At 38.1% G+C, this 25,513-nt stretch overlaps 3 protein-coding genes and 2 long non-coding RNA genes across 7 annotated transcripts in view; 4 read left to right on the top strand and 1 right to left on the bottom strand.

Annotated features, from left to right (window-relative positions):
- The first annotated feature begins 35 nt into the window (after positions 1 to 35).
- LOC144653494 (ras-related protein Rab-30-like) lies at positions 36 to 3,345 on the top strand. Its single transcript, XM_078513487.1, has 2 exons — positions 36 to 463; positions 2,458 to 3,345. The coding sequence occupies exons 1-2, from the start codon at positions 293 to 295 to the stop codon at positions 2,929 to 2,931; spliced, it is 645 nt and encodes a 214-aa protein (XP_078369613.1). The 5' UTR covers positions 36 to 292; the 3' UTR covers positions 2,932 to 3,345.
- A 1,600-nt stretch (positions 3,346 to 4,945) lies between these two features.
- LOC144653612 (uncharacterized) lies at positions 4,946 to 10,717 on the top strand. The gene is made up of 4 exons (XM_078513654.1): positions 4,946 to 5,146; positions 6,024 to 6,185; positions 7,157 to 7,770; positions 8,569 to 10,717. Exons 1-4 carry the CDS (start codon positions 5,004 to 5,006, stop codon positions 10,626 to 10,628), a joined length of 2,979 nt encoding a protein of 992 aa, XP_078369780.1. The 5' UTR covers positions 4,946 to 5,003; the 3' UTR covers positions 10,629 to 10,717.
- A 170-nt stretch (positions 10,718 to 10,887) lies between these two features.
- Positions 10,888 to 12,346, top strand: LOC144653616 (uncharacterized). Its single transcript, XR_013570772.1, has 2 exons — positions 10,888 to 10,953; positions 11,835 to 12,346. It is a non-coding gene; the product is annotated as an uncharacterized LOC144653616 (long non-coding RNA).
- The window catches only part of LOC144653533 (ATP-dependent DNA helicase DDX11-like), a 70,800-nt gene continuing 57,393 nt past the window's right edge, over positions 12,107 to 25,513 (bottom strand). For 2 of the 3 annotated variants that reach the window (XM_078513532.1, XM_078513531.1), the window contains 23 exons: positions 25,190 to 25,344; positions 24,949 to 24,997; positions 23,875 to 24,070; positions 23,080 to 23,186; positions 22,462 to 22,557; positions 21,243 to 21,395; positions 20,996 to 21,042; positions 20,776 to 20,855; positions 20,417 to 20,494; positions 19,912 to 19,979; positions 19,780 to 19,818; positions 19,576 to 19,621; positions 19,063 to 19,179; positions 18,494 to 18,606; positions 17,417 to 17,489; positions 17,212 to 17,315; positions 15,653 to 15,802; positions 15,493 to 15,561; positions 14,808 to 14,914; positions 14,022 to 14,109; positions 13,685 to 13,745; positions 13,048 to 13,202; positions 12,107 to 12,457 (listed from right to left, as the gene is read on the bottom strand). In XM_078513532.1, coding sequence (XP_078369658.1) covers positions 12,416 to 12,457; positions 13,048 to 13,202; positions 13,685 to 13,745; positions 14,022 to 14,109; positions 14,808 to 14,914; positions 15,493 to 15,561; positions 15,653 to 15,802; positions 17,212 to 17,315; positions 17,417 to 17,489; positions 18,494 to 18,606; positions 19,063 to 19,179; positions 19,576 to 19,621; positions 19,780 to 19,818; positions 19,912 to 19,979; positions 20,417 to 20,494; positions 20,776 to 20,855; positions 20,996 to 21,042; positions 21,243 to 21,395; positions 22,462 to 22,557; positions 23,080 to 23,186; positions 23,875 to 24,070; positions 24,949 to 24,997; positions 25,190 to 25,344 — 2,193 coding nt within the window. In that variant the 3' untranslated portion in view covers positions 12,107 to 12,415. The remainder of the gene's footprint in view (positions 12,458 to 13,047; positions 13,203 to 13,684; positions 13,746 to 14,021; positions 14,110 to 14,807; positions 14,915 to 15,492; positions 15,562 to 15,652; positions 15,803 to 17,211; positions 17,316 to 17,416; positions 17,490 to 18,493; positions 18,607 to 19,062; positions 19,180 to 19,575; positions 19,622 to 19,779; positions 19,819 to 19,911; positions 19,980 to 20,416; positions 20,495 to 20,775; positions 20,856 to 20,995; positions 21,043 to 21,242; positions 21,396 to 22,461; positions 22,558 to 23,079; positions 23,187 to 23,874; positions 24,071 to 24,948; positions 24,998 to 25,189; positions 25,345 to 25,513) is intronic. The other variant, XM_078513533.1, reaches the window with a different exon arrangement.
- Positions 17,256 to 24,070, top strand: LOC144653614 (uncharacterized). The gene is made up of 3 exons (XR_013570770.1): positions 17,256 to 17,400; positions 18,496 to 18,660; positions 23,933 to 24,070. It is a non-coding gene; the product is annotated as an uncharacterized LOC144653614 (long non-coding RNA).

Below are 25,513 nucleotides of genomic sequence, written 5' to 3'. Positions count from 1 at the left end.
AAAACTACTGCGTACCGGAAGTCCACGTGCAATCGGTAATGTTGTTATTCTATGACGTCACGCTGGGCTTGTCCAATCCGAACAATGGAAGACAATGCTTCTGGTTCTTTCGCGCGTGATTGAACAGCATGTAATTTCTAAATTTGACTGAGAAAATTTCTGCTTAAAAACTTGGTTTTCCCCTGTAAATACTTCAGTTTACTTCCTATCAGCCTTGTGCTTAGGAGAAAAAGGGAAATCTACGCTTTCAAAACCTCCAAAATTTCCACTTTTCGAAAGCTTTGCAAGCGAAATGGACGACTACAGCTACTTGTTTAAAATCATCTTGATTGGCGATGCCAACGTTGGTAAAACGTGCCTCGTTAAAAGATTTACGAAGGGATTTTTTGCTCCTTCTCAAGGCCCTACAATCGGTGTGGATTTTACAATACGAACCGTGGAAGTCGATGGCGAAAAAGTGAAGGTATATTTAGTTTTTACTTCATCTTTCATGCTATAAAAGCTGATGTAAATTGACAAGCGCGCGATTTCCGTGCTGGATTCGAACGCCGCGCAACTTTTTGTTTCGCTTTTATTTTTTATTTTATTTTACGAACACTGTTATTTTATCTTATTTGAGTATTTTTTTTAGTAGCTTAATTTCCAAAAGACACATGTTTTCCCCGCAAATTTAAATATATCTGCGTAAGCTTATAAATTCAAGTGAAAAATTATGCTCTGGGTATGATTTCGTGCATGGCAAGCTTTGTTTTGAATTTTCGAAACCACAATATTATGAATTTAGCGGCGATAATCATTTTTAAGACGTCTAAAAAATGGCATAACGAGAGCAAAATATTCGCTGATGATGTCATGATTTTATTCTTTTATCCTGAAGGTGATTTTATACATTGTTCCTTCGTTTGATCGATCGTGAAATTTGGCATTTGCATGTTTCATTGTAGATTTCAATTATTTTTGCTGGTACTTGTTGGTAGCTAAAGACATCATCTTCTCTATTTAGCTCATTCGGAATAATGATTTTGGTGGAACTGTGTTTCTCGAGTATAAACTGCAGTGTCGGTGAAGTGAGGTGTAAACAAGCCTGACTTTCATACCGATTTTGACTTGCAAACGTGCTTTACAACCACAACTTCATAATAAAGTTCATAATATACTGGTCAGCGAAAATAAATTGAATGCATTTGCGTACTTTCGTGCAAAGCATTAGTTCATTCAGTTAGCTGTTTAATTGTCTGCACGTTGGGGAATATTCAAAACTTCCGCTCTCTAAATTTTTTAATTATTCTGTTTTTATTACTTTCAATTTTGACACTTTCCTTCATTTTGTGTGTACCAGCTAGTACATCGTTTTGATGAATTTTTATGTGCGATTTTTTTTAATTTTAACTCTTAATTCACTATTAAGAGGCGATAAATTCTATTTAAAAAAATTCTAAAACACCCCATTGTAAATGTAATAAAATAAAATATAATTTGTACCAAATACTTCACTAAATTCTAATTTGTCACTTTGTGGTACACAGAACATATGTTTTGAACTAAATAATAAAAAAAATAGTTTAAATGTGATCCAAATTTAATTTTTCTTGCCTGCCTCATGACAATTAATATAATTACACAGGGCATGATAAGAAAATTTCTACTGTACGATAAGCCCCTTAGACTAATGTAAAGTTTACTTTGGTTTATAAAATAAACACTACTACAACTCATGATTTATGATAAGAGGGTTGTAGCTATAATAAAAACAATTGCTCCATTTTTCACATTATTTTATTAAATTATTCCAAAAAAGTATAGATATTTTTAACTTTTCTGGGGGTGGGGTGATTGATTTTCATATACATTTCTGAACATCAGGGCTGTACCTAGCGGGGGGGGGGGGGGGCAGAAGGGGCAGTTGCTATTGCAAGGAAAACTTAAAAACTAAGAAAACTAAAGAAAAAAGAAAAACTAAACTAAAAAAAACCAGTTGCCCCCACCAGGAAAACTTGCCCCCGCAGACAAAAAATCCCAGGTACGGCCCTGAACATGTTTTGTGTTGAAATATATTGTAATACATTAAAGTGACACCACAAAAAGTGATATATAAAAGGAAATTAGTTAAACTAAGTAATGATTGTTGAAATTGAGAGGAAATTTAAGTCCCATTCCAGAGCTGATTTTTAATATCCTATGCTCTGTTGGAGTTAAACAAGAAAACACATTTTTATCATAATTCAAAAATATATGACTATTTTGAAATTTTCATTGTGAAATCATGACCCTTGAGTAATCCTAGCCTTTAACATCACACTTTGTCATTCACATACATTTAGAGTAAATCCAGAACTAAATGTTGAATTTATGATGAAAGAAAAATATATTTCCAGCAAATTTTGAGAAAACATGATTAACATTTGGTAACTTCTGAAATAAACTTAATAACTTCAATATTTTTTTTTATCTTTCTAGCTACAAGTGTGGGACACAGCTGGTCAAGAACGTTTCCGCTCAGTCACGCAGAGTTATTATCATAATGCAGATGGCGTCATCATAACCTATGACATCACCAGCAGGAAATCATTTGAAAACCTGCAAGAACATTGGCTTGACGATGTCCACAGATTCACAAGCAAGAAGACCATGCTCATGTACATTGTAGGAAATAAAAGTGACCTTTCACATGAGAGGGAAGTGGATTTCAGGAGTGCACAAATGATTGCTGAGAATGAACACTGCACTGCTATGGAAACTTCTGCAAAAGAATCAGACAATGTGGAAAACTTGTTTATGAGCTTGGCAACTCAGTTGAAGAGAAACATTAAAAGTGTGGAGGCTGCAGAAACAAAAGACATTGCATCTGCTACCGAAGGAAATACTGCCGGCATCACTCTCGCAGGACATTCTATTTGTGCTCGAGGGCCATTGTCTTGTTGCAGAGTATAAAATATATATTAAATAAACAGATCCAATCTACATAATTATATAGTAAACGTCATACTAATAAAAGATAAGTTTTTGGTATCAGCCTTAATGTACATACAGTTGATTGAAGGAAAAGGATCTTGTAAATATTGTATTTGTAATTAGTTGGTTTTAAATATTTGATATTTTATTATATTTTGTAGGTATACGTGAATTGTAGAAAAGCAGTGATCTGTTACATACATAAACGTCAGGTTTTGCCAAGAACAATTTATTATTTTAAAAGTCAAAGGGTAATTTAAGTTTTATTTTTGGCAAACGTTTCAATAGATGTGCATGATTACTCAACCATGACTATGGCAAAATAAATTTCTTTGTACTATAGCATATAGACTTCAAGTCAGCTCTTTCTGAAATAAATACATTGAAACATGATATCAAGTTGTTCTAAATTAGTTACATATTCTTTGTGCTTTCCTTGGCACAATCTCTGAGCCATGAGCTCTTGATCTGGAGGCTGCAAGCAGAGTAAGATTAAATTATCACTTATGCAAGTTTTAAAATGTAGAGGACAGACCTATATTTTTTGAATAGGGGTGGGAGGGGGGATTGGGCAATTTCCAAAAAAATTCCTGCACACAAAAAAAAAGGCCCTGCCAGGGGGGTTCTCGTGTCGCTTGTCTGAATTTAAAAATGTTCCGTGTCGCTCTTTTATCGCTCTTCATGTCGCTGTTGGTAACTAAATTGAAGAAAAATTGCTTGTCCTTGTCGGAATTTAAGTTTTTCCATAAGGGTTTTCGTTTGTCGCGATTTTATTTTATGTGCTGACGCTACTTTTTGGGCCGTGTCGCTTGTCGGAATTTACCCTGGCAGGGCCTCAAAAAACAGCTGGAAAAAATTGTGCAAGGGTTGCCATGGAAAAAAATTCAAGCAACTGAGGGCTTTCTACTATCCAAAAATATGCTAAAAAAAATTCTTGCACAAGCTCACGGCAGCCCCAAGAAAAAAATCTTACACAACCTAAAGTGAAAAAAAAACTTTCTCAGAAAAATTGCCCAACCCCACTTCCCACCGCCCCCCCCCCACTCAAAAAAATAATGTTCCATCCCTATTAAATACTGATGTTCTTCACAGAACCCTGTGATGTGAACCTTTCAAATTATCATTTAAATTTATGTATCAGTCAATTCCGAGCAAAAGATCACCCCCCCCCCTCCTGAGCAACCCCTGGGCATTTGACTGCTACTGAGGCCCAGAAAGTGGGGAATTTGATCGAACAGAAGCCTAGATGGTTGGGCATTTGACCGTCAAAAAATGTGTCATAAACTATTCAACACTAGTTTGGTTATGTCAATGTAAATTAGTTTTAGTATCTTTTCCTATTAAAATTGTTTCCAGTTAGACCAAGTGTTAACGAGCAACTCATGTTATTTCAGCCCTGGGCAGTGGGGCATTTGACCGTACAACTGCTCACATAGTGGGGAATTTGATCAGACATTTTGAAAAAAAAAAGGTCGAATGCCCGAGGGTTTGCCCGGAGGGGGAGGGGGGGGGGGCATGATCTTGCTTGGAATTGACTGATACATTATTATTGACAGCTTGAAAACAGGGATTCTTCTGTTTTGCAAATTTATCAAGCTTCACGTAAATGATGTGATGGCCATTATAGTTAGAAGTTTATCTTAAAGAAAAACTGATTACAAAATCAAACAAAACCAGTCATCCAGTCATCTGTTGGATTTTGTCAGCTGGGATCACTACCTAAAATTTGTTGTCATTTGGGAACAATCTAACCACAAAATGAACCTGATAATGACTTACACAAGTTTATGTTGCTTAAGGGCTTTTCATGGACGGATTCCTTCACCATATCCAGAATTCTTGAATATAAATCCTTCGAAAAATTATGAGTGATTTATGACTACTTCTGCAAATTTCGAAAATTTATGTGTCCGTCGAAGACTGGGGCCTATTCCGATGATTGGTTCTATTCCGATGATCTGATTGGATGATCGCAAATGAGCGCCATTTTGGATTCTCAAAGTGTTGTTTCTTGTGCTGTTCGCAGTAAACAACATGTTTACGGTCAAAATATGTGGTATTTGGCGGTGATAATTGTGATGGCAACACGAAGTGTGTTTGTTTTGGCGACTGTTGTGTCTATACGCGACAAATTCTGCTATCCTTGCTGTACTCAATGTCACAAGAAAGTTCATACTCGAGAGGACGAAACAACGTGAGTATTCTTAGTAAACAAGGCTTAAAAAATCAGATTGCGTTTGTAATAACCATTGATCGCAGAAAAAATCGGGGTTTTTGCCATCAATGTAATAGATTTCTCTTTACCTGTTAGAGTATTTCCGGAGAATTCGAAGAAGGTAATTTAATAAGACACTGACTGTCTTGATGAACGAGTTTATGATATACATGTAAGCTTACGTTCTTTGCCTCTTTAGAGCCTTACAAGCTATATGTAGCATAGCCTGTTATGTATGTATTAAACAGCTTAACGAGATCCAGGTTGAAAGAGCTTAAATATTCTGTTGCTCTTATGGTCCTAGATACTGTGTATAGTACCCTCACAGTGCTTTCATTACAGCACAGTGTGGAGGGGGGATTGGGGAGGGGGAGTGGGAGGAGATTGGCATTTCCTCTTTTGGCATTAACCCCCCCCTCCCCCCCCATTTTGCTTCACCCTAATAAGGCTCTCAAATGGTAATTGGACAGCATGTACTACAACCCGAAACAACAAAATGAAATCGCCGAAACAACCGAAATGGCCAAAATAAGTGAAACAGAACAAATCACCAAAACAAACAAAACCCATTACAGTTATTGAGAGCTAACCGTGTGCAGGTCAACCTGAGCGTTATTCAGGCTAGCCAAAGCACTATTCAGGCTAACCAGAGTGCAAGGTGCACAAATAGCCTGAATAACGTGCAGGTTAGCCTGAATAATGCTCAGCTTAGCCTGTTTTTGTGGTTTCATTTTAGTCAATTCGGTGATTTCATTTTTGTGATTTTGTTTGGTTGTATCGGATTTAAGTAGTCTACATGCCAACTGGACTGAGTGGAGTCCAATTCGGTTTGCAACAGCATGTTTCTTTGCTGTAGCTTCTGGTGTGAGGGATGCAGAGAGGAGTACAGTACAGAGAGTGTTCAGTATCGGTATAGGATCAGTGTGACAGCATCAGACAGGACACAGATGGCACAAATCACAGTGTTTGGCAGCTGTCTGGACAGCTTCTTTGGAACATCTGCCACAAGCTTCATGAGGTTTGGCTTCAAACTTTATAGCTCAAATGTTAATGGCCGCAAAGCCATGAAAGGGCCTCTAGGGCTCCAGGGCTCCTGGCCAAAAAAACTCTGTGGCCCCAGGGCTCTGACCCACAAAAGTCAGGGCTCCAGGCAACCTCATTCCCAGGGTCTCTCTCTCCCCAAACAAGGTTGGGCTTCAGGCTCTGTGAAAAACATTCTCATAGCCTGCAGTGCATGCGTTTCCCATGGAAGCAAGAGAATATTAGCTTGTTATAGACTAGATTAACAGCCATGTTGGATGAGGGGCAGGGAGAGGTTTGGAAGCAAGGAAAAGCACAAGAGGCGGGAGAGGGTGGGGGCCATACCAACAATGACTGTGGACAGGCATATTTTTCCTTCCCGACCCCCCTCCCCCCAGCATCACTCCTACTCCCTGGCATTCATTTCTCCACTCTCCAATCCTCTCTCGAGTACAAATCCAAGATGGCGCTCCCCTGATCAAAATGTGTTTGCTAGCTAAAAATATGCCTGCATTGCAGGCTAACATTCTCAGGGCTCTGCGTTCTGCATCAAAGGACTCCAGGCAGCAAAAATTTGGGGCTTCAGGTTCCACGGTGAAAATGTTAGGGCCCCTGGGCTCCAACCACACTCCCATTGTGACCTTTAGAAATTCATATACTGTAAACTTCTGAAAATAAGCTCTGGGTTTATAGTTGCTCAACGTCCCTTCACATGATCCTATTCTCAGGGAGGACTTATATACAGAGGGAGTGGGGGGGGGGGAGGGAGGAGTAGGGGAGGAGGGGCTTAAAAAGGGTCAATAAAAAGTTCAATTATTTTAGGAAAGTTTCACACTTTGAACATAGATGGCTGAATGCCTGGTGTCTAGTTTCTAATGAAACTGTTGGAAGCACTTCTCAGGAAAGCTTACATATAAAGGTTTAATGCTCAGTCTTCAACCTCTTTATATGAAAATATTTTTGTTTCAGGTTTGTAAACAGCATAAAATCCGATTCATTCTCTGTCATCCCGTGCAGTCATGTTGTGCACCAAGCTATGGAGCAGTGTTTTGTTGGTGCCTTGCTACAGTTTGGCTTCAGAATCTACTCACCTTGCAGGACAGCCTCGCAAAACTCTCGTCACTCTCCTTTTCATCTCAAAAACATTGTCAACAAGCAGCGCAAATCAGAAAATACACGCTGCCAGCCTGAGCAGTTTCCCAGTCTCCTAGCTTGTCAAATATTTCCCTGTTCTTCAACTGACCAAAGCCCCACCGTTATACAGATATTAAATGAGTATTTACAGGAGTTACATAGACGCACGCCTGAATCATTCAATCTCAGGAGCTCTCAGTGCTCGCCATTTCAAGATGGCTCTCAGTCTCAAGCGAGTTACGAAGCATTTTTGGTTACGAGACGCCCATCTCTTCAAGGAAAAAGAGCATCGTCAATATATTGTACACCACAAGAGTTTGGCTCCATGAACACACCTCTTGTTCTAACTGGTACATCACAACCTTCTTCTGGTGCAGTTCTAACACAAGAGACTGTGTTGGGATCTGATAGCAAGGATAGGAGGAAGTCGGCTCATCTTTATATTCAGAGTAAGATTGGTTTTGGCAGTAGAGAGGGTGCTAAGGGGAGGGGGAGGTGGGGTAAATCCCATTTTCCAGCCCAAATCTCATTTCCCAGAATATTGTTTTCCCAAATTTTCCTAAATCCTAGTCCCCGTTCTACTGTTTTTTTGTTTGTGATTCCCAGTCCCAGTGACCCAAATCCATTTTTCCCAGTGAAAATTTGCCCAAATTCCAGTTTTCATTTTACCCCTTCAAGCCCCTCAGAAAATTGTGCGCCTAAGCTTATAGCATTTCAAAAATCGGAAAGAGTGGGTTTTAGGCCCAGGGGGGGGGTACTCCGGGATCCAAGTGACGGGGATGTGCGAAGGATTTTTTTTGGGGTCGAAATTTTCGATTCCGGGATTTTTTTGGGTAGGAGAATTTGGCAGGTATTTTTTGGGTGACTTGATTTAAATAGGGGATTTTTGGGGGTATTAAAATCAAACTAAAGTGCCTTGGCGCGGCCTTGGCAATTTAGGGGTTATTTGACTAGGGATTTTTTTGGGCGTTTTTTTTGGTCCAGGGATTTTTTTGGGGTAATGTCGGGAGACTTAGGGATTTTTTTGGGTCCTGAGTTTTGCCTTCATTCGATCATCCCCGTCACTTTGATCCCGGAGTACCCCCCCTGGGGTTTTAGGAAATAGCCGGTTTGATTCGAAGAAAGTTGTTAGTATAACCAAGAACACAGTAGCTAAGAACACAACATGGGAATAGTTTTTTGCTAGTTTTATTTTTTTTTTTTTAATGTAGATTGGTTTTCTTTTCCTTGGCTGTTATTAGATAAAGGCAATGCATCTTCACTCCCCAACGAAGGCATCAACAGTAGCAACTCACACTCTCCTAGTGTGATTCAGCCCATGACTCCGGCAAAATTCAAATCTGGAAAACTGAACACGAACTTAACAGACGACTGCACAGAGCAAAATCTTTCACATGTATGGACAGAGTACGACGACTTTCCTTCATCAGAGAATCTCAGTGCATTTCTTGCGGATCTTGAAAGGGACGCTACGAGAAGAGACGAAAGCCGAGCGACACTTCCTTCCGTACAATCCGAAAAATGCAATGATCCTCTGCAATCTGTAACGTCAGATGCAATGACAACAGAAATAACAACATTAAAAGACGTGTGTGAGATTTCTCGGACTTCAAAGGCAGAAGATTTTACTGAGTTTACCGATTTTCCTTCTTCTGAAGATCTGGACGCATTCTTGGCCGACATGGAACTTGATTGCGAAAATATACCAGTGACAAAATCACTAACGCCTAAAACAACTGTGGTATCAACCGTTTTGAACAGTAAACCCCATTGCAAGATGGAGGTCTCTAGATCTTTTGTAGGTAAAGAGCATGTGTTGGAAGGCGTTGTGGATGCAGGCAGCTCCGATCCTTCGAGTGAATCACACGAAGATAACATAGAAACAGAAGAAGCATTCTGTGATTTGGAACTTACTGCTGATAGCTGTTGCGCGCAAGAGGATGCGAAGCCACCTTGCAGCGTGAACTATTCTTCATACTCGGATAAAATGGTATATGACAGTGATTGTTCTGATGCGCAGTTTTTGAGAGACTGCGAAAGTGCGTTCTCTGAGTTAACGGAAAATATCTGCAATGAGGACAGAACGGAAAGGAAACCTAACTGTAATTTACTTAAAAGTGTACTCTTGAAATCTTTTGAAGGTAAAGCGCATGTGTTGGAAGGCATTGTGGATGCAGGCAGCTCCGATCCTTCGAGTGAATCTCACGAAGATAACATAGAAACAGAGGAGGTATTTTGTGATATGGAGCTCGGTCGTGATAGCGCGCAAGAGGAAGCGAGGACACCGTGCAGCGTAAATTGTTTTTCATACTCGGATAAAATGGTAAATGACAGTGATTGTTCTGATTCACAGTTTTTGAGAGACTGTGAAAGTGTTTTCTCTGAGCTGACTGAAAATATCTGCAATGAAGACAGAGCGGGAAGGAAAGCTAACTGTAATTTACTTAAAAGTGTACTCTTGAGCAACCAGCGAAGATATATTTCGCGGAATTGTCGTGAGGACGTGAATGATATCAGTACGAAACGAAGCAAGCTGTTCTGCCGATCTGGACCTGCTGATGAATTACTCGAAACGGACTTCGTTTGTAACACGCCCTTGAGAGACAACCAAACTTGCTTCATACGATCACGTGTCCGTAATGCGAATGAAACAGATGAGGATCAACAGAGAAACCAAAGGTCTATTGATCACTATGACAACAATGAAGTATCCATGTTAAATGACAGTTGTGATATGATGGCGGGTACACCTTTCTCTCCTGATTTGTTTTCTCAATCGCTGTCTGTTATGGAAGAATGTTATTCAAAGACACCGGATCTCTTCTTCTCTCCAAGGCTCGTTAACGCTGAATCGCGTTCACGTTGTACCGAACACAGCGCAACACCCGACTTGTTTTCGTCCCCAGGACTTCCTGGCGTCCACACTCGCTCTTGCACCAAGGAAGAACTTAATTCGGTATCTCTGTTCTCAAGTTCTGAATGTTCTCATCTCTCTTCCGCATCGTCGCTTTCAACCGAGAGGCGAGCCTCGTTCCCAAGCCCTGCCCACCTTGCCGCGTGTGGAAACGAGGCTGCCTCGCTACCAAACGAAGGACACTGTGACATTGAAAACAAGTTAAACAGGAATTCACTTCCTCTTAGTTTTCATTCTACGCCTTATTTTGTTCCCATTACTTCTTTGAGCAGGGCATGGACTCCTCTTCAAGTTTCTCCGTTGCTAGCCAGCGCAGGATCTAATCGGTGTAGTGACATCAGTCTTCAAGGAAGTCCAGTTCTTTTCTCTCAGCTATCAAACAGCAGTTTATGAACGAACCACTACGGGTTTCATGGAGTGCAAGTTTGTTGTTAGACTGATATTTTTTTTTTTGAAATAATTTTTCCCAGATAAGTGATAAGATCTTGAAGATGAAGTGTTCAACATGACTCGAGCATGGGACAAAGAAAAATTCTGAGTCCCCGACGGGAATCGAACCCATGGCCTCCCAGAATACCGGTTGGGCGCTCTAACCAACTGAGCTACGAGAGACTCGTTGTGAGCTGGGCCATTTTACTAGGTTGATAAGTGACAAACACGTATTACACGACAAGCTTTTTCTCAGTTGAATGTGGATTAATGGCCATAATTATTCTTGGTCATTAAAACGACCTTGGGTCAGAAAAATAATTTATAGTAATGTTCATTATCGGCAACTCAAAGCCCGGGATAAGTATTCGGACTTTTAGAGGCCTTTAATTAAAATTGTAAATAAATAAAAAACTAGCAGAGTGATGAACAATTTTCAAGGTATTTGATTTTTTCATGTGTTGGTCTTTGACAGCCCGTCATTTGTAAAGTTTCTGTGTAACTCGACTAGTGGTATGTCTGTTTGCATGGTGCAAACTGTGTTGGCGCGGGGAATGGTGTTGGTCTTTGACAGTCCGTCATTTGTAAAGTTTCTGTGTAACTCGACTAGTGGTATGTCTGTTTGCATGGTGCAAACTGTGTTGGCGCGGGGAATGGTGTTGGTCTTTGACAGCCCGTCATTTGTAAAGTTTCTGTGTAACTCGACTAGTGGTATGTCTGTTTGCATGGTGCAAACTGTGTTGGCGCGGGGAATGGTGTTGGTCTTTGACAGCCCGTCATTTGTAAAGTTTCTGTGTAACTCGACTAATGGTATGTCTGTTTGCATGGTGCAAACTGTGTTGGCGCGGGGAATGGTGTTGGTCTTTGACAGCCCGTCATTTGTAAAGTTTCTGTGTAACTCGACTAGTGGTATGTCTGTTTGCATGGTGCAAACTGTGTTGGCGCAGGGAATGGTGTTGGTCTTTGACAGTCCGTCATTTGTAAAGTTTCTGTGTAACTCGACTAGTGGTATGTCTGTTTGCATGGTGCAAACTGTGTTGGCGCGGGGAAAACAGCGCAGTAGATTTATTGTAAATTGATGAAATGCACCTAACGTTGCCGTTGGATAAACATTTTCGACTATTTTTTGACAGTTTTATTGGTTGTCCATTGCTTAGCTAATCAAACAAGGTCGTATGGACGGATGGAGGGAATGAGGAAGAGAGAGAGAGGGGGGAGGGGGGAGGAGAGGGTTGGGAAAAAAGTCCGAAGTAGACAGCCACGTGTTGATAAACTTCCCGTCTTATTTTATGGATCACCGATTGGCTGTCAGTGGGAATTTTGGAAAACCAATTGAAAGATGTTAAGAAGTTGTCAAATATACTTTGGCGAGTGACAACGGTTACGATACATTTGGTGTTAAAAAAAAAACAGTACAAAATATAAAGAATCCAGAACTACAATTCTTGCAACCTTTTTTATTTGGAACATTGCCTTTCATTATAAAACTCAATCCATAGGAATGGATAAACAACCAAGAGACTGCAATAAAGCTCTCAGACCTGACGAGTTTATAAACACACAGGTCATTTGAAGCCTGTGGGTATTGAAAAATACATCTTTCTCTTCAAAAATATAGAGATAATTTTTTAGCGATTGATGAATAATTATATCAAATAAATATTTGCCTTTTTTCGTTATAATCTTTGCAGAGAAATCTTTGATTTAACATGTGCACAAGGAAATTTAAAATTTAATTTAGTTGTGTTGCATCACTCTGTGACTCCACCCGTCAGTCGCTTATCCACGAAAAACTGAAACAAAAAAGAAATACAAAAATTAACTTGTTTTCATTAAATTATAATGTATTCCTTATATTTATTATTTAGCTGTACTTCGATTTTTTTTTTGTAATTGTGTTTTATGTTTCTATCGGCTTGAGCCGCTATTTAGCGCTTTCATTCGACTCTGAAACCAGTTTGTATAGCTTATAGTAGTGTCTAACATAGCGTTACTTATAATTACGTAGCGTCGTAATTCCCCATTCCTCGAAATTCCCATTAGAGCGGTTTTCACTTGAGTATCGAAAGTAATTTGCTTTTCTTTGGTTTTGCATTACTACGCTTAGTGATTGGTTTAAAAATCTTGCGCCACTTTCTCAGCCAATCAAAACTAAAACCAAAACCAATCGTCTCTCGCTCGCGCACGTTTTCCCGCGCTTCGTGCCGGCTACATGTTTTTGCTTCGCGTTTTGATTGGTTGCTGGATTGTCTTTGTCCTTTGTGATTGGCCAGAGTAATTACTTTGCTTTTGGTTTTACGACACTCAATTGAAAACTGCTTTATCCCTTGCGTCTTTACCAGTTCTTCGTAGAACGGACTTAGGACTAGTCACACCAGTTTACCTTGCGAATGGCGGCAAATGCGGATCCGAAGCGAGCCTGATGCTGTAGTCGGTTTGAAATCCAACCTGGTAAGCTTTTCTGTATTCTAGCAGAACCGTAGCGCTGATCAAGTAACAAGATTGTCGCGTAGTCTCCTCTGTGACGGATAGCACGACCTGGAAAAAGAAACTTGAATGTTATATATTGAGCAGCTGTAAATGTAAGCGTATGTCAGCTGTAAACAATCTGTTATCTAGTGGTGTAAACGCTGGCTTGCGCGCGGTTGGTGAGCTCTAACATTTTCTAAAAATTTCGCCAAAAATGTGATCCGACCACGCTAATCAATCAGAGCAAAACCAAACAATCGTGGTCTGGCTAACGCGCGTGTTCCCGCGCTTGACATTGGCGACATGATTTGCCGCGCTCGGCACCGACATGATTTCCCGCGCTTGGCAAAGTGTTTCTTATTCGTTTTCTGATTGGTTCAAGGGCTATATTTTTGCGATTGGCCAGATATGTGCTTGCTTTGGTTTTATTGTTACGACAGACATTGATAAATTCCGATGCCAAGATAAACATTTTTAAAATTTGTTCTTCTGTTCTTCATCCATGACTTGACTTACATCGTTAACTAGATTAGAAGGAACTTTTTCCTTACCTATTGACTGATTTACAGCTTTCATGCAAAGGTTTTCGTAATGCGTTTGGCCAGCTTTAGGCTGAAAGGAAAAGACAAAAATAACAACACGTCAATAGTTACCAGTTAATTGCTTCAAATAATGAAACTCCCCTAAAAAATGTGGCGAGTAATATGTACAACACTGTTTGCGCTCTTGCTGTAGTTTCAGTTTATCGCATTGCCATTATCAAATTGACGCAATCTTCCATTTTTCGCTACGCTCCACCAAATCGCAATACGATTTTGCAACGATGTTCCTTTAAAAAGTAAAAATACAATAAGAAGTCTTTATTCCAAAACAAAGAAGGAATCTTACCCCTAAAGTCGCATCAAGATAAGCCATTTTCTCCTTTAACTCCGGAGAGTAAATGTTGGGATAAGGAAGTCCAACCATAACCACGCACCTGATGTGGAAAGACATGCAATATTAAAGGGACTGTGTTAATCTTATGTTATTAAATTTTGCCATATATTCGCTATAAAACTAAATGTTTGCAAAGAAATTAATTCTTTGATACTAAATGACAAAACCATAGCTTCCTTGCAGCTAAATGTGTCCCGGGCGTCATAAATTAAAGTTACAAGCAGACAAGATTAACTTTGAAAACTGTTCCGCCGGACCATATTTCAAAAGCCCACATCGCAATCCGTTTCAATCTTCGACACTTTTGGCCATCCGTACGTTCTTTTGCATTTGGTGTGTTATTTAGATATTCCTTTACTGTTTTAAGAGGTTATTTTATACATTTAAACAAATTTGATGGTCATTTCCTATGAGTCAGGGCGCTTTCCTGTGAGTGGATGGAGTTGGTCCGAATGTCCATGTGGAAATTTGCTTCCCGGACAAATTTTAAAAGCTTTCAAATACTCATCAATGGTCGATAGAGCCCACGGTTTTTCTTTCGTTTTTTTGTCTCTTCGTAACATGACGTATAATCATGGCAGACTGACGTCACAACTCGTGGAGTTCTCGGAAACTCTTGGGATAGTTCAACGAAGATTTGCCCAGGAAAATGCGGGGTTTGTTTTCCCGACTAACAAAGGAAAGTATTTGTTAGCCTATTATATCCCACTAATAATATTTTTCTTTTTCATTCCTCACCTTCCAAGGTCGTCAGAAAAGTTGATCCCTTCACTCATCTTTCCTCCTACCACACAGAATAACACCGCGCCATTAGGAGACGTGGTGTTAGCTGTTACAGCTGGCTTCTGAGAAATATATGAAAGATTAATATTGATTCATGCACCAGGTTCGAAGAAAAAGTTTGAAAATAGTCAGTATTACAAGTGAAGTGAAGACAAGTGAAGGGGGGGGGGATAGGGAAAGAAAACGGCTGGGAAGGGAATGGGAGGGGGGGGCTAAAGGGAAGGGGGGGGGAGCACGTATTCCAAAATGAAAGATGTAGTTAGTTGGTAAATGTTTGGGAAACAACGAAACTTCTGATGCCAAATCATGAGATTCTTCGGTATGTGTACATGTACAACCGTTCATGTAATCTATCAAACACAAGAGACAGCGTTTCATCGAGATAACCAAACAAAGAGAAGAGAGTTGAAAATACGATGCGTAGCGGCGTATTTTGACGAGTGTTTGATATATCTTCTCAATCGAAACAAAAACTACGGAGAAATAAAATTGTAAATATCTATGCGAAATATCTGCTTATTTAAGACCGGGTATTCAAATCTCCTTCATGGAAACGTTATGATTTTCTTTGTTTTAAATTGATGAATTATTAATGTTTTGAGAAATATTGTTCGGAACTCCTTTAGCCTTCCATACTTACCTTAATGCAGGAAGCATATGATGAAAGCACTTGATCAAGCTGGTTCGCCTTTCTTGGTTCTCTAAACACCTTCACGAAAAAAAAGTAAAATATGTAAAACGCGACACAATGACTGAAGATTGAAAGAAAAACCAATAAATAAAAATAAGGAAGCCTATACCTTCTTTCTGGCGTTCATTTTATCAAGAATTCCAGTTGTTTGCCAGTGTTTGTAGACTTGCTGCTCATAATCGTATGAAGAGAAAAAACACACCACTCCACCAGGGACTACTGCAAAAATGTTGATAAGTAGTCGACCTAACTCTTCCTTCTGAAACACAAAAAGGAAATTAAATATATTAAAAAAAATGTGAATTTATTTCGATCAAAGTAACAGAAAGAAGGCGAAGTCGCAATTTTTGATCATAATAAAAAACATGGTACGGTCTTCCTGGCCCGTAAAACTGAATGTCTCTTTATTTCATATTTCCGCTTTCGATTGTTGATTAATTTCTGATAATTTTATCCTGTGCTTTATTTCTTCCCTCCCCCAAAAAATTATACAATACTTAAAAAATAGAACAAAAATAAAGGTCAAAACAGAAAACAACACAAAATGGCATAAAATTAAAAGGGAATAAGATAACAGTCAAAATAAGATAAGAAAAAAGAGGATCGATTTAAATTATATTAAAAGCGAGACGATAATTTCTTTCTATTTTTCCACGATAAAAGACAGTAAAAAAAAAAGGAAAAAAGAAAAAAATGCTAAGTGGAGTTAAAACTAAAATTAATAGGGGAGGAGGAAAAAAACAAACTCGATTTTTTTTTCTTTTCTTTTTTCTTCCACGAGAAAATTAAAAGCGAACAAAAAAGACAGTAAAAAAAATTATAAGTGAACAAGGAGAAAAGTTAAAACTCGATTTTCTTATATATTACTTCCCGAGAAAATAGAGAAAGAAAGAGGATCGAGTTAAAACTAAAATTTACAGTGAACGAGGAAAAAAGGTTAAAGAAGAAGAAGAAGAAAAAAAAAACAGAGCCGAGTTTGACTATCTCGACCGGGCTGTGAACGACTGCCTATTCACAGATGCTATCCCACTACTGTTTGACGCGGGAGCTTTTGCCTGCTGTGTTTCCACCCTGGGCCGGTTCGCTCCTCTTTAACCAACCTGGAGAACTCAGACTCCTCTGTGTTCACCATATTGACGCCAAACTTAGCGTGGACACCCGATCTACATAGGACAGCCGCCCCCAGGAATCCCGCCCTCAAGCCATTCAACAACCCCAGCCTCCAAGCAGCTGGATTACAGGCGTGCGCCACTACGCCCGGCTGACAAAATCAGACGAAATTTAACTACTGATTTGTGGACTGCCTCACTTTGGAAAAGCGGAAGTGAAAAGCGCCATTCAACTTCCGGTCCACGTGAAACAAAAATGGCGGACGAGGCGGATTAGATGGTTTGCAAAATTTCGTCGTAAATTCTGCAGAAGTAACATCGAAAGACGAACAATTTGTAGTTAATCTTTCCTGAAAATACCGTACTAAAATAATTCACAGCTTCCTTCAATTAAAAGACATGAAAATAATTAGAAATATCGACGAAAGTTGGATCCATCCATCAGGAAATTAAGGACCGCATGAGGATCTTTCATGGTGATTCTTCATCTTGTGAATCTGACCTGTGTCGGTCATTTTATGGTGGTCTTGTGGCGCATAAAATCACAAACATTTCTTACCAATTGAGCGGAATCTCTGGACTGATACGTGAAATCAAGTTCTCTGCCAGAGGGTCCTCTATCTAACGCCACGGCGAGCAAATGTTCTGCTGGAATAACATGGCCTGAAAAAGACAACGTGAAACCCGGCACCGGGCTTAGCTTATAAAAGATAGCTCTTCACTTAGAACAGGAAACATAGTTCATTAGGTAAGAAATTATATACCACAAGAAAACTCCACAATATTTGCACTTGGTAGTCCTGCACATGTGAAGAGCTGATCTTTGAAATCAGACATCTGAAAGGTAAAATGAAAACGTAATATTTGACTACAAGTGGAACAGTTTATCAAGGGAATTGATTTTGTTCTATTGTTTTACTTATGGATGTCCATAGGTGTGACAGCTAAGAACCAAAGCACTGGTTAAGACCAAAACTATGGGCAGTCCTTGAGATCATACACGACAGAATATTCTCGTTAGAAAATATTAAAAAGAGTAAAACAAATCTAGCTAAGGCTGGAGGTTGCTTGCCAGTGACAAACTTTAATAAAGTAATCAGTGGCAGATTGAGATGAGCTTATCAAAAGGGGAAAAGGGTGGGGGGGGGGGGGGGAGGGAGAAGATGTGACTTTTCTGCTCAAATAAGGTTGGAGAGCCCTAAAATCTTTAAACAAAAAATAGGTCCTCTCCTAGATCCAGGGATGCAAAATTTGCTCATGTCTGGCGAAATCCCAAGTGTAAAACGGACATGATGTCCAGACAAAATGTTTTGATCATAAATCATTTTACGGCAACAATGAAGAAAATTAAACCTTTTGTTTTTGGTGATGTCTGACCAAAATAATTATTTTGTTTTGTCCGACCAAGATGGTGTCTTAGTAGGAGATATGTCGTTTCAAGTGAAAAAAAATATACCCGGTATATATATTTGCAGTCCTGTAGATCTACCACTGGTAATTCTGCTGGAGGTTATTATACAAATAGTACAAAAAGTGTTCTCTTCCCATCTGCACCCCTTTAAGATTCCCTATCAGGACCTCAGTGGACCTCTATCCGGCCACGTTTGGACCCCCAGTCTGAACCCCCACAGGGTTAGGGTCTGTATTTACAATGGGGGTCCAAACGGGGGGTTCAGATTTGGGTGGCCATGTTTTGTACTAACCAAAATTGTCATACCTGCTTTTCATACTTCCTCCCAAATAAGTTAAACACAATGTCTAATGATAGAGCTATAACTTAAACAGGGATGGACACACCATTTTATTTGTTTAAATTAATCATATTTATATTTATATCATACAGGTTGCATTGTTCCTCCAGCCACAATAACTGCTCTGGCTTCTCTGACGATGTTTGTAAAATGCACAGCTGGGTTCAACAGTAGAAACTTCAGGCTGGAACTACTGAGTCGATCTGCCAATTTTTAAAAGAACAGGTCATGTGTCATACAGTCAGTTCAGATCAATGGTATGTTGGTAAATTAAATAGCTTATTACAAATTATGGACCCTGCCTCATGGCCACTAAAATTTGCTGTATGTGTTCATGGGCAAGACACTTAAATTATATAACTCTCACAGTACCTCAACAGATCTTCACCCAGTAGCATAATAATAAATGGGGACAAGCAAATTAAATGCTGGGACAGGGGGTGTGGGGGAGGCGGAGGTTGGTAGCCCTGCAATAGCCTTGCATCCCATCTTTTTGCTTCACACTATTGAAATTGGATAAAAGCACCAGCCATTGGGCCACTAGCCTTAAACGCAGATTTTTGCAGTAGCTTGAAGCTCTTGAGTTCACCGTACATATGCGAGTACCATGGTGGTAAAACATACCAGATACAGTATCAGCACTGTATATGCAAACCTACCTTGCTTATTGACAACAACCCTTCCATCTTTGTCAGCATTTGTGAGTGCTTCCAGAAAGCTTTCAATGATTTGAAGAGGTGAACTGCTGCTTTGATACAAGGTGTCTTCTTCGGTCGCTGGCATGATAACAAAATAATAAATTATAAAGATAAAGTAAATAACAAATGCACAACATTTCAACACCGTCATGGCATTTTATCCTTAAATGCTTAAACAAAACGACATTGAATAAATTATAAGTTGAGGTAAAAATACACAACATTCTTCTTACTAAAACTTGCTTTGCAACAAGCAAGCTAAGTGCTGAAATACTGTTTTCAGATAAAACCTATTTTGGTAATAGTAGGGACAACGTAACCACCCACCAAATGGGCAACACATTTAGAAACTATTATTTGGATTCAAAACCCAAAGAAGAACTTAATACTGTAACTTATTTGTTTTATTACTTTAGCTTAAATTGTTTTTATTCTTAAGTAAATGTCAATAAATATATCTGCATGTGCACTAACCTGTCCCCACTTGTACAGACTGGTATCTGTCAATAAATCCATTCAGCTGAAACAAAAGTTTACCATATATGTAATTATTAAATACAGTACTTTTGAATTATAAGAAGAAACCTAAATTCAGTATTAATTTTTGTACATTTTATAATGATTCAGTTTAGTATTTAACAAAGATTCCATTAACTATGAGACAGATTCACATCTTACCTTTTTAGAAATAATGCTCTTCTCACAGTACTTTTTAATCTATAAAGGAATCATAAACAACATGTCAGAGCCAAGAAAAACAGTGCTTTGCTAATGAAATGTAATGCAAATTAAGCTTTCGATCCGTTTTACCTTAAAAAGGTTGACATTGTCCATCTGGGCAGAAAACAAGAAATCATTTATCGTTTTAAGCTTTACATCTGCAAAGTAGAAGAGAAAATAATCTACTAAGTAATTCATTTGTTGTTTTTTGTTGTTGTTTTTTTTTAAAAAAAAAATTAAAAATTTGTACCAAGAGAGATTTAAACCATTTTTCAATAACTGATTGACTGGTCAGCTGATGGACATGTTTACATATTATTATTAATAAAAAAAGTAAGTACTTTCTAGCAATTTTTTACAATGATATGCTGACTCGGGATTCATATATATGCTGCCACTCTTTTCATTGTTATAACATTTTAAAATAATATTATACAGTTTGTATTATTTTATTATCAGTATTTTATTAAGTAGCCAAAGTGCTCACAATGTTGTAACATTACTTTTACATGGAAATAATAAAACTAAAAAGTTTTGTTATATTAGTTATATAAGTGAAAACCAGTAAAAAAAATAATAACAAAGTGAATGCAACCTTGCATTTTTGCTTCTTTTGGACCACCCTCATCAGCAGTAGTTGTTGATATCATCTTTGATAGAATTTGATCCTTTCCTACGATAAAAATGAACATTAATGTTTAATTTGATGCCAATCAAATTTCTGTCTGCTTTTGACAGTGAATGGTTAAAAAATCGATTAAAGAAATAACAATAGATATAAATTAATAAAATAATGACCAATTAAACAAAGGCAGTGTACAACAATGCTAAACGTGGGAATAAAAGTTAACCAAAGTCATTTGACTGCAAGTTGAAAAAATAAATAAAATAAATTTGACAATAATCCTTATTAGCTTATTAGTCCACTGAACAAGAAGGCCTACAAGAACTTACCACCCAAACAGTTTAAGAAGCATGTTAACACATAAAGTAGCTGCTGGATGTACAGTAAATTCTTTGCCTTTAATCTTGTCCTGGATAAAAATGTGACACAAAGAGCCATTTCAGAATTCACTATAACTACATTGCACAAGTAATCTGCTCTTAAATTATCATTTTTATTTATTAATTCCACAAACATGCTGCCTAACAATTGGTTAGAGCAAAATATAACCTGTAGCGATCCTGATACTGTGTCAGCTGTGAATGCGCACACAAAATCTGCAACATGAAACAAAATATTCCATCAAGGTTATGTGCATTTGACTTATTCTGGAGCATAGTTGTCACAAGCATAAACTGTATTCCAGTTGCAACACACTCTTAACACAGTGTGCATAGTGCAGCTGTACTTTAGTACATATAATGACTCGGGATTCATATGTCAATAATAAACAAGTGGACCAAATTTTAATTATTACCTGAGAACCAGTGATTTCTACACTGTAGACACTACTGATTGTGTCAATCAAATTGTGTGCTTCATCTATGATGACTACATTGCCGTCAAGCTTTATTCCACAAGCTTCTCTTGTGGACTTGTGAAGAAGGATGTTATATGGCAAAACAACAAGCTGGTTTAGAAAAAATGAAAAATAAATTTCATATAAGTTCTAAGCTATGAGCAACTCTCAGTAATAAAATGAAGAAAAAACACACAATGTACTCTAAAGTATATAACTTGAAATACTCCATGTTGTAACGAAATTATTTCAAAATCTCAAAGCCTTTTCTGTGCCAGACTTGGAAAATAATGTGTTGTTCCATAAAAAAATCTCCATACTTCCCCCATAGTTTCGTTTGAACTCCCAATCCCAACCTTTCTGGAAATATCAGTTTAGCTTAATACTTTCCTTTAAAAGTTTGGCTTTTGAGACCCCACCCCCGCCCTCTTAGATTCAGTGTCCTTCAGGGGGGTGGAATTTTCTTTTTTGTTTTATATTCATTTTTATTATTAATATTTCTTGTAATTGTATTGGAGTTTTCTCACTACTTAAACTCATAATAATCATAAGAAATAAAAAGAAATTAAGTATGAGTGTCTTATACTTAGACATGGCTAAACTTTACGTCCAATTTTCTTGGCCAAAATAACCCCAAATCTAAATATTAGAATGAGTTGATCTACATCAGAAGATTTTTAAGCCGTTCAATAAATTCGCAGTTCGTGTTTTAGCAAGTCTAAAACACTCGGCTGCGCCTCTTGTTTTAAACTTGATAAAACACTGCTGCTCATTTATTAACTTCTATTAAGTTTTTCTACTAATAATTTAATTTTGGTATTTCTGCCATTTTTCATTTTTTTTCTTTCCTTTTTCTTTTTACTATTATCTTTTTGCTGTTGTTGTTGTACATACGTGTTTAAGAATTATTTGTTCTGTAATCTACCACCTTAATTAATTGTGTAAAATTGTAAAATGTAAAATGCCTCTTTTCTGACGATATATTTATTTTAAATTAATAAATGGTGGTCACCCAACTAGTTTAGCTTTTAAGTTATTTTGGGTGACCAGCAACTGTATGTATTTTTAATTTATTTATTGTTTAAACATTTCTTTTTGTAATTTTACAGTTCAAATAAACTTTTGTTGTTGTTGTTTTTGTTGTATTAAACATTACCTAATCTTCCTGTAACCTAACCTGTGCAGGAGGTATAGCTAATCTTGTTCCATAGTAAGGACAAGCATGAAGTTCCTCTCCCACAGAAACAAGCTGTTCAATATCTTTTATGTCAACCTGGAGAAAAAAAAACTCAAACATTACAGACCATCATAAACCTTAGAAATGTTTCAGCAATACTATTCAAAATCAAAATAATTTTACGTTCAATCTCTTTTTTTTTATAAATATTCTTGTCCAATTTTGTCATCACACTCCTTTATATTTTTCTTGATTTATTTTTTAAAAATACCCAGCTTTTATGAATTATAATCATTATGGTGTACTATAAAAATTTAACTTACTTTTAATTAATTAGTGTCACCTTTTTATTCAGAGGGCCATTTTATTTTATTTACCTCCAAGCCCCTGGCCTGGCATTGTCTTATTCCTAGCTTCTCTTTTATAAACAATTTGAATTCTAGTACTTGAACTATGTAGCTAGGCAGGTTAGGAGAATGACAAATAAACAACTTCTAGGTTTCTGATCACATTAGCCCCCTACGCAGATGCTGGGCTTGTCATGTTTTCTCCGTTGGTGGAGGAATGTGTTGACGTCTGTGTAGGAGGCCATGATCACATAAGCATCTTAAATTATACCAAGACATGGTCCCTGAATTTCTGCAGCTGCTGATATGCATAAAACGGGCAACCTTTGGCAAGTTTTTTCTTCTTTGGAGCATTCTCTCCACTAGACTTTTTCTTATCTGTAGAAAATGAAAACATAGAAAACATAATAATATTAATTTTGGTTTTTTTAAGGGCCCTTTAAACCCCCCCCCGCCCCCAAAAAAAAGGGGGGAACCCGCCCCCCACGGGCTATCCCAAAAAACACCCACCAAAAAAAAAAACAAACCAAAAAAAAATAACTTCCTCTCCTTCGTCGAACCAATAATATTCAGTCACATACAGTAAAAATAACTTAGGAGTTAGTTAGAGTAATTGGTTTGCGTTGAGCTTTTGAGTCCTGGCTTGGATCATTGTGTTGTGTGCTTGGACAAGGCTTAACTCTCACAGTGCCTCTCTCCATCCAGGTGCACAAATGGGTCCTGGCAAATTTATTGCTGGGGGTAACCCTGTAATGGACTAGCATCCCAGCCAGGGGAAGTAGAAATACTGGTATTCCAAGTCACTTCATGCTACTGAAACTGGGATAAGATCCAGCCGGATGGGCCACTAGGCTTGACGCAGACTTTTTATGTCATACTGATTTCATGCCTCAAGAATGCTGAAAATGGTATTTTAAGGAGTCAAATCTCAAAATGTCTGTGGGTGGGTGGGAGGGAGAGGTGGGAGGGAGAGGGGGAGGGAGAGGTGCAGGGAACATCCAGATCCAATTTTTTATCCATGCTAACCACCCCCACTGTACACAAAATACAAGATCTGGCTACCCACCCTTGTCTTTCTTCTGAAGTTCCAAACATCTATCATTGATTTTGTTAATATTTTTCAGGCTTTTGACTTCTTCGTTGATGCACAGATTCTGCCGTGACCCAAGTGACACAACCCTTGTGCTGTCATTAAATGGACTCTTCTGCACTTCTCTCACAAACTGTGCCAGTTGTGAATGTGTTCGACTGCAATAGAATAGCTGCAAATACACCAACAAAATAAATAAAAATAAATTGCTATATTTAGAGAAGAAGCCACATCAGCCAAAGCTGGTTTTCATGTGCGTCCTCTATCCAGGTCAAATTGGAATTTGGAAATGTTTAGTTTTTGCAGGAGGGAGGAAAACCAGAGGACCTGGAGAAAAACCCTCCGAGCAAGGCAGAAACCAACATCAAACTCAACTTACATTGGCAACGGGCCGGAATCGAACCCAGGCCACATTGGTGGGAGGCAAACGCTCTCACCACTGCGCCAACCCTGCTCCCCAAATCAAGAGCAATGCTGGATGTAGTGTAGTTAGATTTATACTATTAATATATGTTGTGGTTTAATTTTTCTTTGTTCATTTTCAACCATTTAATTTTCACATTTTATTGTCTCATATTCATTATCATATCAACATGAGAAAAATCAATCTGGTGAACCAAAGAAATAAAACATATATAATGATAGTTTGTGAGTGTGTTCAACACAATGGATGTGGTACAGTATTTTTAATAATATAACAATATTAGTTTGTAAACTAGGGTGTTGGGTGGGGTAATTATAATTCACATGATGACCTCTTGGTTAAGCAATCTTTCTACTTACTAAATTAAAAAGATGTACAACTGATCCTTTCATTCTTATTTTTTGTAACAACCTTTAAAATATGTAAGCAGGTAATGATACTAAAGGAAATGATCATTTCACATTGAATGGAATGATATGCATGTAAATTAAGCCAAACTCTTTCAAGCAGAGTTAACTTTGTAATATATTGTGTGACAAACAGCAAAGAGAGTTTTTAATTAATTCTGATCTAATAAATTAAATCCAAGTAAGTCTGCTAAGGAACAACTGTAATCTATGACTTACCTTCAGACAATGAGGCTCTTCTTCCTTCTCTTCCTCCTCTTGATCTGATCTAAAGACAAATCCCTGTCACCCATATTGCCAATTTTGTATGTCAAATTTTACATGTACCTTTTCAAAACTCATGTTAAAGATCAGCTAGATATTGTATTCTTAAAAGCCCTCTACCCCACTTTCTCTTTTAACAGCTCTCCCCTATCTCATACCGTTCCCCTCTCCCAGAAAAAAATAAATTAAGTCTTACACAGCATCTTCTCTGTCACTGAGATACTCTGTTAACACAATATCGGCATCAGGATCATCTGGACTAGTCTTGCCCAAGACTTCATCAATTTCATTAGCGATTTTGTGTTCGATTTCTTCATCATTATGGGAATTACTTGAACTTTCATCACTGTGCTGAAAAAATAATTAGAGCACAGTGAACACCATCATCTAGAAAGGTTTATATATAAGATGGACAATCATGCCTAGAGTATCAGGGTGGGCACCTGGACTTGCAGAAAAGGTTGGGGTGGGGGTAGGGTGGGGCCACAGTTGTGGACCTCTCCCCTGATGCCACAGCTGT

The sequence above is a fragment of the Oculina patagonica genome, chromosome 5, assembly GCF_052425735.1.
Source record: "Oculina patagonica isolate OP01 chromosome 5, crgOcupat, whole genome shotgun sequence".
Taxonomy (NCBI): Eukaryota; Metazoa; Cnidaria; class Anthozoa; order Scleractinia; family Oculinidae; genus Oculina; species Oculina patagonica.
This window is presented reverse-complemented; position numbering and strand designations above follow the sequence as displayed.

Excerpts from the sequence above, each read along its gene's own strand:
- LOC144653612 (XM_078513654.1), top strand. The coding sequence starts at position 5,004 with ATGTGGTATTTGGCGGTGATAATTGTGATGGCAACACGAAGTGTGTTT. Across the intron at positions 6,186-7,156 it reads TCTGCCACAAGCTTCATGAG|GTTTGTAAACAGCATAAAAT; the intron begins GTTTGGCTTCAA and ends TTTTTGTTTCAG. Across the intron at positions 7,771-8,568 it reads GGCTCATCTTTATATTCAGA|GCAATGCATCTTCACTCCCC; the intron begins GTAAGATTGGTT and ends TATTAGATAAAG.
- LOC144653494 (XM_078513487.1), top strand. The coding sequence starts at position 293 with ATGGACGACTACAGCTACTTGTTTAAAATCATCTTGATTGGCGATGCC. Across the intron at positions 464-2,457 it reads TCGATGGCGAAAAAGTGAAG|CTACAAGTGTGGGACACAGC; the intron begins GTATATTTAGTT and ends TTATCTTTCTAG.